Source organism: Mercenaria mercenaria, chromosome 10, assembly GCF_021730395.1.
Source record: "Mercenaria mercenaria strain notata chromosome 10, MADL_Memer_1, whole genome shotgun sequence".
Taxonomy (NCBI): Eukaryota; Metazoa; Mollusca; class Bivalvia; order Venerida; family Veneridae; genus Mercenaria; species Mercenaria mercenaria.
In genome coordinates, this window is record NC_069370.1 from 18,255,742 (window position 1) to 18,269,031 (window position 13,290).

At 34.2% G+C, this 13,290-nt stretch overlaps 1 protein-coding gene and 1 long non-coding RNA gene across 3 annotated transcripts; one reads left to right on the forward strand and one right to left on the reverse strand.

Moving 5' to 3' along the window:
* Positions 1 to 640: 640 nt before the first annotated feature.
* On the forward strand, positions 641 to 9,028 carry LOC128546357 (uncharacterized). Its single transcript, XM_053516794.1, has 2 exons — positions 641 to 774; positions 7,866 to 9,028. The coding sequence occupies exon 2, from the start codon at positions 7,970 to 7,972 to the stop codon at positions 9,026 to 9,028; it is 1,059 nt and encodes a 352-aa protein (XP_053372769.1). The 5' UTR covers positions 641 to 774; positions 7,866 to 7,969.
* Positions 9,029 to 11,180: 2,152 nt separating this feature from the next.
* LOC128546313 (uncharacterized) lies at positions 11,181 to 13,243 on the reverse strand. Of its 2 annotated transcripts, XR_008365933.1 has the most exons (3): positions 12,914 to 13,243; positions 12,499 to 12,618; positions 11,181 to 11,380 (listed from the first exon to the last, which is right to left on the reverse strand). It is a non-coding gene; the product is annotated as an uncharacterized LOC128546313 (long non-coding RNA). The 2 variants fall into 2 exon arrangements; XR_008365932.1 differs by lacking the exon at positions 12,914 to 13,243 and having other exon boundaries at positions 12,499 to 12,788.
* Between the last annotated feature and the right edge of the window lie 47 nt (positions 13,244 to 13,290).

Consider the following 13,290-nt stretch of genomic DNA (forward strand, 5'->3'; position numbering starts at 1 on the left):
TTGAAAATTGACATGCACACGTAGAAATATATTCTGAATAAAACCTTTAAAGGATTTTTTTTAAAAATCATCACTTTAAATTTTATGTCTTGATTTTACTTATCACTTGAAATTTCTGCCCATATAAACTCTGGCGAAATCATCACCCGTATACGTTTTTCGTTTCAAAACCACCTTATATATAAATATTTTTTCTTGAAAATTGACATGCAAACTTATAAATATATTCTTAATAAAAACCTAAAAAGATTTAGAAAGAAATTTCATCACTTTAGATTTTATATCTTGATTTTGCCTGACACTTGAGATTTCCGCGCATGTAGAATCGGACGAAATCTAGACCCGTATACGTTTTTCGCTTCAAAAACACCTTAAATATAAATATATTTTCTTGAAAATTGGCATACACACGTAAATTTATATCTTTAATAAAAGATTTAAACGATTTTTAAAAATATTCATTAGTTTAAATTTTATGTCTAGATTTCGCTAATTTGATTAGATTTCGCGAAATCTACTAGATTTCGCTATTCAGTCATACCGCTCTTGAATGCTTTGTCATTTCCAGTTTCATCCATAGTATTTCACAATCAGTGGCTAGTTCTGGTTGTTTAAAGTTTGACGGGCCTTAAATCATTTTTAACATTTTAGTTTCTTTATTTTTCCGGTCATTTCGTTCCGTTTTCACATTTTTCAAATTGTCATAAATGCTCAGAAAAAATGATGCACCGAGAGAGAAAGCGGCGAGAAAATGTGTTTTCTACAAATGAAGTGGTTCGTTAGCAAATGGCCTATATTTCATGCATTACATTTTCTATAAATTCCTTTGACTCTTTAATTTTCACTTTGTTTCTGAAGTCACCTGAGTAAAATGTCCCTTCCATGTGTTTTCGTGATCAATTTTGGGGTCACTTTAGGTTGGTCACCACTAAATTTCAGAACTATTCTCCACTATGCTGCAGGATATAATAACTAAAATAAGGTTAGATTTTTTTGTAAAGGTAGTGGCTTGTGAACCGTCACCAGTGCAGCATACCTGAGGTCTATTACACCATCATTTTTGTTGTTAAAGTAAACCCTGGGAGAGAAAATACCAAGGTCCCTACTGGGGCTCGAGCCTCGAGATCTGTAGGTTGACACTCTAACAACGTCGCTAAAGGGTTAGGCAGTGGCTATGATTACGGTACCGTAATCCTAGCCTCCGGTTCTAGGATTACGGAAGTTCCGTATTCTTAGAAAACCCTATGAGGATAGGCTAGGATTACGGAAGTATTTTTAAAGGCATAAAGTATATATTAGGACACGCATAAATGATGCTGTAAACTTACTTATTTCACTTAATTTTTCATGCCTGCCTTATTATTTCGTGTTTTCTATCCGCCATTTTGGGGTAGTATAATCTTAATGGTGGCGCGCGGAAATATATTAGTAATATGAATGTCAAAGTTATAGATTTAAAAAAAAATCTATACTTTGAATTTTATGATTTATAACCATATTGTATGTTATTAAAGACCATTTGTGTTGACTTGATGATAAAAATGCAGGTATATAAGAAACAAAGATAATTCTATATTTCCGCTCACCCCCATTAAGATTATACTAACCCAAAATGGCCGATCGATAGCACGAAATATAAGTGAAATTAAGTGAAAATGAGTAAGTGTACAATGTCATTTATGCATGTCCAAACATAAATTTGATGCCTCTTAAATACTTCCGTAATCCTAGCCTATTCTCATAGTGTTTTCTAGGAATACGGAACTTCCGTAATCCTAGAACCGAAGGCTAGGATTACGGTACCGTAATCGTAGCCACTGCCAAAGGGTTAACCCAACAGCAAGGCTTTTGGAAGTGGCCTATAAACCTACTATCACTACACTTCTCCCCCTTTACTTTTCAGAGCTTACTACTACTACCTCTCCAGAGTGACACTCCATGCCCACCGCATGAGTCTCAAACATTTCTGACACCATTAAAGTAAACCCTGGGAGAGAAAATACCAAGATCCCGACTTGGGTTTGAACCTCCTACCTCGAGATCTGCAGGCGGACACTCCTAACAAGGTCGCTAAAGGGTTAACCCAACAAGTGGCCTATAAACTTACTATCACTACACTGTATATGAAATAGGCAGTGGTTAGAGATCCGGAACCGGTCAAACTTATACATCCGGAATTGGTTCTCTAGCTAAAGTACGTGCATAGGATAGGGAACTGAAAGTTTATTTCTATGCATAAAGCTACAGAATTTCACATAGTTTCTTTTGATAAGCATCATGCATATTTTACAGGCCTCGACCTTAGCGGTGGACCGTTGGACCAACGCAACCAAAATATCGGCAGGTCCACAAACTATCAAAAGTTGGGTAGACCGACGGTCAACCAATTTTTACGGTCTGCAAATGAAATAAAAGTGCAAAAAAAAAAAAGAAAAAATCGTACCCAAATCGGCAAATTTACAAATCGAAAGTTGAATTTGCCTTAAGACGGCATTCTACAATTATAAGCACTGGCGAGTTCAAGTCGGGATAGGACGAATGGACTTCGCTGTATACTCGACCGATCGGGCGAGTGGTTTTTACGTCGTAACTTTACCAAATTCAGAAATTGGATTGACTGGAATTTCCCCGCGAAGCGGAAAGATATCAAAACGTCATGCTGGTAATTTTATATCGCCGTTACTTTTGTTTATTGACACGTACACAAAAAAACGTGTAGTGCATACATTTTTTAGCCCGACTATTCATAGAATTATAGTAGACCTATTGGACTCGCCCATGCGTCTGCGTCCGCGTCCCGATTTGGTTAAGTTTTTGTATGTAAGCTGGTGTCTCAGCTTCATACACTTATTCACTGTGATAAACTGACTGACATTGCACAGGTTACATAACTCTATTTTGCTTTTTTACAAAATTATGCCCCTTTTTTGACTTAGAAATTTTTGGTTAAGGTTTTGTATGTAAGCCGGTATCTCAGTAACCACTTGTGGGAATGGATTGAAACTTCACACACTTATTAACTGTGATAAACTGACTTACATTGCACAGGTTCCATAACTCTATTTTGCTTTTTTACAAAATTATGCCCCTTTTTCGACTCAGAATTTTTTGGTTAAGGTTTTGTACGTAAGCTGGTACCTCAGTACTCACTAATTGGAATGGATTGAAACTTCACACACTTGTTCACTGTCATAATCTGACATGTACAAAGCAGGTCCCATAACTTTATTTTGCTTTTTTACAAAATTATGCCCCTTTTTCGACTTTGAAATTTTTGGTTAAGTTTTTGTATGTAAGCTAGTATCTCAGTATCCACTAATGGGAAAAGATTGAAACTTCACACACTTGTTCACTGTCATGATATGACATGCAGTGCAAAGGGTCAATAACTCAACTTCGCATTTTACAAAATTATGCCCCTTTTTCAAGTTTTGGGTTAAATTCTTGTATGTAAGCTGGTATCTCAGTACCAACTAATGGGAATGGATTGAAACTTCACACACTTGTCCACTGTCATGAGCTGATAAACACTATGCAGGTTCCATAACCCTATTTTGCTTTTTTACTAAAATATGCCCCTTTTTCGACATGTATTCATTCAATCGACAAGGCTGTTGAATAGTCTAGCGTTGCTGTCCTCTGACAGCTCTTGTTAATATAATCGCTTCAGATTTTCAGCACCGCTTTGAGAAGTAATACAGCTTGAATTCTATACAATTTTAATAAGATATCAACAAAAATGTAGGCAATTTTTTTTAAAAACGATCAAATTTTCATATAATGATTTGTAAAATTTCAAACAGCGCGATCTTGATTATTTATTTCTTTCTTAAAGTAAATAAACGATACGTACTGTGGTAATAAAATTCAGACTTTTGACCAGAAAGTACAAAAAACACAGTTAAAAAATCTTAAATAACGAAAATGCGGCAGCAATTTAAATACCTGGAGTAAAACGATTTTTGGCAAACAGATTGTTAGTGTGGCAGAATAGGTTACGTGACCTCGTGAACGTAAATAGAAATGTGGTTTTAAAATAAAGCTGTATGGTGTCATTGCGGTTTTTAATAAATTTTAAATGAATCTTTGTACATGTATTTTTTGACACGACACTTTGTTAGATATTCTTCTCAAACAATAATGTAAATTCCTTGAGGGCAAATAGGTCACAGAGGTAGGATGTCCAATATCATCGTTCGACACAGTTACATGTCAGTTTATTTGGGATATTGCACATTCGCTTTTAAAAAATTAAAGAAAAGCTTTTTATTTATTTCCTCTCAACAATTTAAGGAACCGAGAAAGTACGATCAGATAGTGATGTGTCACATGGCGTGAAAACATGACGTAATGCCATGACAATCTCTGGCAACTATACCACTTTGATCTCCGCTTCAGATGACATAATAACCGACACACTTCTTTTAGCTCTTTGAGGGGGGTGTTAATTGATGATGAAAACAAGGCCAATTACTTAGTTTATCAACAGAATAATTACAGATAATTGTTAATGTTTTTTTTCGCTTTCAACAAAAGTCGGGTGGATGATGATCATTGTGTCCATATTTTGGGACATTTTTCTGGATATCAGATTGCTACAGTTCTTCCATTTTAAATTATTTAAGAAATAACTCCTGTTTCTTTGAGTCATATGGAGTTATGACATCTACAATATCACAATTTATGTGCTAGAATTGGAGGTCCACTGAAGTCTAGAGCAGGTCTACTAGATTTTAGCAGTTGGTGGACCTGCTGGCAACTGCTGAAAAAAGTTAAGGTCGAGGCCTGATTAACTTTATTAATTTTATGATTTCAGCAAGTCATGCTCTAGCATTTATCTGCGTTTACCATGGTGACAAAGTGTCATCGCTATATACTGTCTGCCATATTATTTGGTATGATATAAACTAGTACAAGTGAATGTGGAAATCGTTGTCGGCACTATCTTATCACCGAGGTGCATTTTTATTTTGGCATTGAAAGTCGCAATTACATTATTATGAGGAAAGATAAATGTTTATTTCATGATGTACAGTAATTAACAAAGTTGGGATCATGTTCCTGATTATAACAGAGTGAAAACTACTTTGCCGTTTTAAAATGTTATTTGCTAAGCATGTATTATGTTTAATGCTTTCACTTGTTTGGCCGTAAGATAGCATATTTTTTTCCCCTTTCTCGGAAGAAAATTCCCCTCGAAAACAAGAGAACATCAACTGTCTTTCAAGTGATTATATTATAGTGCCTCTAAGGAAGGTAACTGTTGCAATATAGTTACATTTGTTAGAAATGAGTGAAATCAGTATTAGTAAGTGTACATTTGATGGAAATGATTGAAAACAGTATTAATAAATGTGAAAAAGAAGTAATATTTATGGCTAGATTTCCCCTTTTTGTTTTAAAATGACAAAAAATTCCCCTTCCGGAGGGTATGGGTACTTGTCCCCAAAAGTTGTCTAGTGCCCTGTAATTATACTTCACATAAAGGCTTTATTATATAACAAAATGACGCTGCACAAGACCTCGGGTTTGCTGCACCGGTGACGGTTCACTAGCCACTGCCTTTTGTAAAATCTAATCAGCAACCTGTTTGTTATGCTAATGTCAAAGCTAGCTGGTCTGAAGGATTTGTGAAGTACCTATTCGAGCAGTAACTTAAACCACAGGAAAGGTAACTCTTGGAAAGCCTAAATTGATTGATTTCAAAAAAGGAAGTGCCTAGCTGTTGGGTAACTGGACTCTTAGCCTGCATTCTAGCCATCGAGTAACTGACAAACTGCTAGGGTTTTTTCAGTCCAAATAATTGTACTCAAGAGATGAATCGTTATATTCAGGGCTTTTTTCCTTTAAATTGTAAATCTACCTCTGGTAAAAGGAGGTAATCCCAAAGCAAAAAGTCTGTTTTTTTCCAAATTCTGAATTAAGTGTTACCTTTTAGTTTTTTGCTGTGTTAAGACAGTTTTGCTAATTTGTATGTATATTTTGGTTTATTAGAACATCAGTTATACTGTTAAATGCAATTCAATAATATTTTACTCAAAAAATATCTTTACATAGATTTTGGTAATTTGCAAATTGTCCCAATTAAGACAATTTCTGAGAGCATTTTCCCAATTCCAAAATCCTCTAATTTAGGTAGACAATGTGTAATATCACTCAGAAGGTAAAATCGGTCTAGTACCTGAGGTCTTATTATTTAGTCTAGGCTTTTTCTAGCCATAAGGTTATCAATTTATTTAGAATAGCTTAATGAATTAATTTATCGTATTTTATTTGTCAAATATAGTATTTACCTGTACACAAATACTAAGCTTAATTCAGGCCAAAAATTCGATATGTTTTAAATTTCTGTTCCACAACAACAATTAAATGTAAAGGTGTGACAAATATGGTAATGGCGTAGAAATATTTCATGACATTTTAAAAAAATTCTTATTTTTGTGATCGTGTTTAAGGCATGTCACAAGCAAAAGGTATTTTTATAATTTCTCATTCCTTTTTCTGTACCAAATATTGTGACGCAACACTTTATTTTTGAAACTTCTATTTGTCGACTACTACAAAATAGAAACGCTTTTAAACAAAAAAACGTGACTTTATAAGCAGCGTTTTTAACACATAATTGATCATTTGAAGGTTAGTAACTTACCATCTAAGTTTAAGTTAAATAATTTAACAGAAACATACACAATTCATAAATAAATTGATTACCCAACAGCTAGAAAATCCCTGATGGATAGGCAAGGCGTCCGGTTCCCGGATGGCTAAAATGCAGGCTAGATGTCCAGTTACTGTCTGACTAGATACTGATTCCTTAAAAAAAAATGTGTCCACAAAACAAAAAATGTGTCCACAAAACAAATTAAAAGCACCCAATCCCGTTCCAAACTTTATTTTGTTGCATACAGGGTATACTGTAGGATTTTTAAGACCAAAAATAGTGCAGATTGGAAACTATATACTGTTCTTCAAAGTGAAAGTATCATGTTATTGTAGTTCAGTGGGGCTAAAATTTGTATTGAATGGCTAAAGTTGAAATTTCTCCAAGAATTAAAGACATTTTAGACAGACAGGAACAGTTGACTTTATGTACATAGACCTATGTAACAAGATAAACAAACCTGCATGAATGTGTCATCGAGTCAACTTACATACATGTAGAAAAACCCGAGAGAAAGCAGACTGCAGTTATACAAATTACTGTATATACAACAGGCAATATAATATTATTAAAAAAAACACTACCTTCGTTTGCCATGTAGCTAGCACTAAATTTCCTCAGCTCTGTATCACGCAGACAATGTTCAAACCATTTTGGACAGAAGTTTCTTAGAAACTACTGAAGCAAATTTTTTTCAGACTCCACACACTTTGAGGAGACCATGCTTGTTTTGTAATTCTAGCTTACATGTTGTCCAAGTAATGGTCCTTTTCCACTGAGAAATGTATCTGTTTTACTTAATACGTTCAAAGTGGTTGTTTTATAAGTCGTCACTAGGTTCCATATCTCTGACTTACATTTTTCAAAATTATGCCCTGTTTTCAGCATAGAAAATTCTGAAGAAGCTTTTGTATGTAAGCTAATATTAAGTGGAATTGTTGAAACAGTTCAACAGGTTGTCGCTAGACAGTTCTTTTTAAGAAGTATAAATTTATGTGAGAGTTATGTTATGAAATGTTTTATTCTGGAAAATGTTTAATTCCATAGCCACAAACTTGACAGCCTTGGAATAGGCTTACCATGAATATAATCTTTTGCAAGTTTTAACCATTTTTCATTACTGTATGTGTGGATCTTTCTACTTCATAGTTTTTGATTGTCCTTTTTTTTTTGAAGAAAATGAATCGAAAGATTTATTTTTCAGATTAACACGATGTCATACAGTTAATAATGGCGGTGATTTACCAGTACCTGAGATGATGTCTGTAGACCTAAAGAATAACAGATATTAGAATTTCAATATTTAAGATGTATAGGTTTCTGAAGACGCAAAATTTTAGTTATTCAATGATTCGAACCTGCCTGAAAGATCACAGTTTGGTTGGGTTGTTGGATAAGTCAAGGTCCAGCCAATTCATTTTTTGGATGCAAATGAGATCTGTCCGGCCCTACTCCCGTGGAAAAAAGCGACATCAGCAGTCTTCATTGGTAGATATTGAGGAGAAAACAGACAAACAAAATCTTTATGAGGACATGATGCAACTTCTTAATGTAGGTGCTAAGGCTGAGGAAGAACAGCTTGCTCGGTTGAGGGAAAAGAAATCGGAATTAAAGGAAATGGTGCAACTGGAAGTTGAGACAACTGGAATTCCCGCAATTATACGAGCCATGGTACCGTCATTGTTCTTGAACAAGCACCATTCCTTTTCAGGTGTATTATTCTACCCTACACCTGTAGATTGGTATTGCGAAGTAGAACATCCATACCAAACTTCTGAGGCATATGATAGGCTCTGTTTAAAACTCGAGGTACCATATTATTTAGTGTCAGGATTTAGTGGGCGACAAGCCCTATTTAAACTCTGTGAAGTAACGAAACCAGGTAATAGTATATTCAGTTTTTGTGAAGATTCACAGGCTATCGATGAACTGTTTGAGGTTTTTGCTCAGCGTGTAAATAATTTAGAAAAGAAAGATTTGATGAAATTGATACATTACTCATATATTCTGAAAGATTTTTCCGTGAAGTGTTATAAGAAAATTTTCAGTAGGTTCATGGTATCAATGGATAATCAAAAATACAGCATCAGTGAATTGCTTGACTTCCTAGATGTACTTAAACAGGTCGACCAGAGTATATTTGTTAACGGTCAGATTAGCCGATTTGAGAGACTTACAGGAAGTATTTGGAACTACATATCTAATAGACCTCAGAGTATTTCATGTAGTTTGTTAAGACGGTTGTACTGTAATGCCCCAAAAAATCATGAAAGAATATTTTCAGTTTTAGATAAAGTGCTGATAGATAATCTAGATCGGTTAGAAGTGTGTGATGTTTGTTATTTAGATATTCATCGAAAGAATTAAACAGTTCTTCAGATTAAACGTCACAATTTCTGATTACCCCACGAGAGAAGCATATTATCCTTTGCTGAAGCTTAAAATATTGAATTTTATCAAATTTGTTAGAAGATTCTACTAGTCTACACTTACCTTGCATTTGAAGTTCTTAAAGCAGTGCAATCACTTTAATAGGAATCATTTGAACAACTAATTGTTGAACTTAAGAGTCAAATTTTAGCAGGACTGTTTACAATGTAAGATCTATTTACTTTACAGGAATGGAACTAAAATCAGTTTTATACTATCAAGTTACGCAGGAGATCAAATTCCCATAACTACGTTTAACAGAATTTGCCCCTTTTTACTAGAAATTTTTAAAAGAAGTTATTAGCAAATATGTTCTATCTAAGTTTTTACGACGTCAATAAATATTTCAATCCTACAGAGACAATTCCTACGTTTGTTTGACAGTAGTCAGGATTTTTTAGCAAAACTATCGTCTATGGATAAGCATTTATTAAACGCTGCTCCTTGTTTCTTCCAGAACAGTGTTTAAATAAGGTCTTTTTGGGGCAGATATTTAGCCCCAATCCCAGTGACAAATGACATCCTTGTTGTTTTTTTTACCCAAAATAAAAGCTAAAATTCCCAAAGGTATATTTTTCAGCAAAGACTGTACTTATCAAAGAAACATTTGAAACGCAAGCCAGTATGCAGATTTCATGGATATATAACATATTTCGTCTTGAATGTAACATTTCAATGATAAAAATCTCTTTTTTACAATTCTCGTTGTAGACATTTTATCACGCATTTTTTCCCCAATTTTAAAGTCCCTGGCCTCATTTCCAAATCAGTGGGGGGTGGGGGAGGGAGGGAACTACGAAATTGCTGTTGTTTTGAAATATTTGTGCCATAGAAATGGTTCAGAAATAATTATCCCATTCCTTTTAGGTTATTAATGAATATTAAATGGAAAATAGGATGAAAACAAGTGAAATATGATCTGATGCTACTAATTTGACTTGACTGTTTTATAACATGATCGGGCGGTGAAATTTATGTAGGTCAGTGGGCTTTCCAATGAATATGTAAATATGTTGTAAACAAACACATATGTAAAGCGGTACAATGTTAAATCATGCTTGTATATCTGAATACCTGAGATTTTTCAAAACTGCTACTGATTTCAGGCTCTGTACTGTCCAGATAATTTCCCTGTATAAGTCAATAGAAAATTAAGGTTTGAGCTGCACCATGAGAAAACCAACATGATGTATTTGCGACCAGCATGGACCCTGTACTGTTCGCTAACCGTTTCTCTAATTGCAATAAGGTTTGAAAGCGAACAGCATGGATTCTGAGCAGGCTGGTCTGGATCCATGCTGGTCACAAAGGCAGTATATTGGTTTTCACATGGTGCAACCCATTAAATGCTTTAGAATATAGATTTTCAGGCTCTAGTTTCCGACTTAAGATTTAAGAAGGGTTTGTTCAAAAGTTGTACAGAATGATGACACCCTTAGTTAAGTGAGTTTCTGATAACATGTCACTTTTCAGAACAATGCAAAATGCTGGGAAAGGGTGGCTTGGTTTTTCAGTCAAGGTAATAAAAGACGCTATGTTATGTCGCCCGTCCCTAGATTTGCCACTATAATGCCACCCTTTTCAGTGGTGGAGTATTTAGACAATTTTCCACCAAAATGCCACCTAAAATGCCACCAAAATGGTGAAAAAATGAACAGGACAGTGGCAAACCCGTTTTCCACTAAATTCCACCTCTTTCCACTTGTGTACACCTTTAGGTGGCAATAAGTTGAGTATTTAGACAGTTTTACACCAATATGCCACCATTATGGTGGAAAATTTGTTTGCCACTTAATTCCACCAATAGCCACCTTCATGGTGGCAGTAAGTGGAGTATTTAGACAAATTACCACTAAAATGCCACCATTATGGTGTAAAAATATTTTCCACTAAACGCCACTTACTTCCACCAATTGCCACCTAACAGGTGGCAGTAAGCGGACAAAATTTCACCAAAACGCCACTATGGTGGCAGTCCTATTTTCCACTAAATGCCACCAAATAGCTGGCAATAGTAGGAAAATACATGACAACTAGTGGAAATCGGCTGCACCTGCTGAATCTGAAAAAACTCAGTAGTAAGCAAAAATCAAATTATATTAATATATTTTTTATTTTTATGAAAAATCAAAGACTCTTCACAAGAAATCACAAAAGATCTGAACACGAGGATCAGGATGTTGTCAATGCAGTCTTATTTTTTCATATTCCAGGATGGCTTAAGTAGATGGCGAATGACTCTCCAAATTTCACTCCTTTGGATGTAAGGCCATTTTTCCAGCACACAATCTGTAACAGCAAACCATACAATGTCATCTATTAATAGATATATTTTTCTAACATTCTGAATAATTTTGCAGAAAATTGTAAATTTCCTTTAGAAAACATATGAAATTGAAAGACTAAACTGTAACTCACTGACATAACAAAGAACTCTACAAACTTAATCTATGTCAAATACTGTGAAATCATTTAAATTCGCTGGCATGAAATTTCAAGCAAACGTAAAAAGGACTGTTTCACGCGGGCTTTAATTCACACATTTTCAATTTATAAATGAAAAAATAAATTAAAAAATAATAACAGCGCGGTCTTAAATTCACGCATCGGTTCTAGCGCGAAATACGCGAAAATTTGACCTACGCGAATAAAAATGATTTCACAGTAATATGCAACATCTTTATTATAACTGTGAGAAGTTTCTTCAAAATCTACATTGTAGAAAAAATTCTATTCACTCAAACGGTTACATTGTTATGTGGAAATATATGCATGTTGAATCAATAACAAGAACTTGAGAATTGATGAAAGATGTGGAAGCACCATTGCTCTAAGGTGATTTACACCTTGTGTCAAATTTCATGAATATTTATCAATGGATTACTTATGTAGGAATTTATGGATTGAAAAACAATTAAATGGCAATTACTTTGGTTAATGAAGTGATCCTGATGGAAATTGCACATGCAATGCTGTCCGGTAGTGGTCTACATTTTTGTAAAGTTTCATGAAGATCCATCAATAGATGCAGGAAAAATCCCTATTTTTTACCAAATCAAGGGGAAATACTTCTTTTACTAGGTAAATAATTGAGCAGTGTTAAGCAGTGTTAATGAGCTTATAATAATTACATTAGGTTTAGTGATTCTATAGACAAAGCTATAAAAATATTTTTCCAATTACAAGCATTTTCAGTTAATCCGACAGACAGATAAAAAAGAAAGGACACCGCCAAAAATAATATCCCTCCGCCTTTGGCAAAAGGTATTAATAGCACTTGGGTTTTTCATCACATTTATAATTAATATTTATCATATAATATGCCAGGAATTTCTATTAATTGGTGTATTTCTTTAAAAATTAAGGGTTATTTAAACATTAGCTTTTATAAAACATATCATATTTACCTGATTCAAAATTATCTTGATATGTTTCTTTTATGCAGTAATAAGCTGTATGCTGCTCAGGTATATACAGTCAGGCAGGCATATCATGTCACAAAATTGCACTTTTTTCACAGAAGGTACCTGGTATGAACAGTTTAAAGTACATATTGTATCCTAAGTGCTAATCAATAATGTAAATAATTACAAAATGATACAATTTTACAAACAGTGTTATAAATATGATTGAGCTATATTCCAGAAAATATATCTGGGATTTATCCATCTGCCAAACTTCCTGAGACATAAAAGGAGATTTGTTGACTTAACAGTTTGGTAAATGTTGTTTCAAATTCAAGTATTTGTTAAGAGTAAGTAATTAAGACAATGTTAAAGACAGTAATAATTAAAAAAAAAATAAACAGTATAATATTGTTACCTCTCACAATGTGTTTCCAGTTTCTCCCAGGCTGACTCATCAAATGCCAGATTTCAAAATTTGGTATTACTACACAGATAAATTGATCCCACACATACACTTTCTTGGTCAGCTAAAGAAGGTGTCAAATCCTTAAGTTGAAAAGCTATTGTAAAAACATCCTTTTTATAAACACTTCTTTTTTTTCAATTAATGAAGAGAATAGACAAGAACTATTTCTTTGCATCTGACCTGATGTTTGCCTGCATATATAAATCTTAACTGACCAAAATTCCACCTGGGGTTGTTTGTATACATTAGTGTGGGAGCTTGTAACTTGATCTATCATTAATCTTATCTTTAACCAACTTTCACTCAATAATAATCGAGGGTTCAAC

Bases quoted from the DNA above. Each gene is read 5' to 3' on its own strand.
- LOC128546357 (XM_053516794.1), top strand. From the start codon at position 7,970: ATGTATAGGTTTCTGAAGACGCAAAATTTTAGTTATTCAATGATTCGA.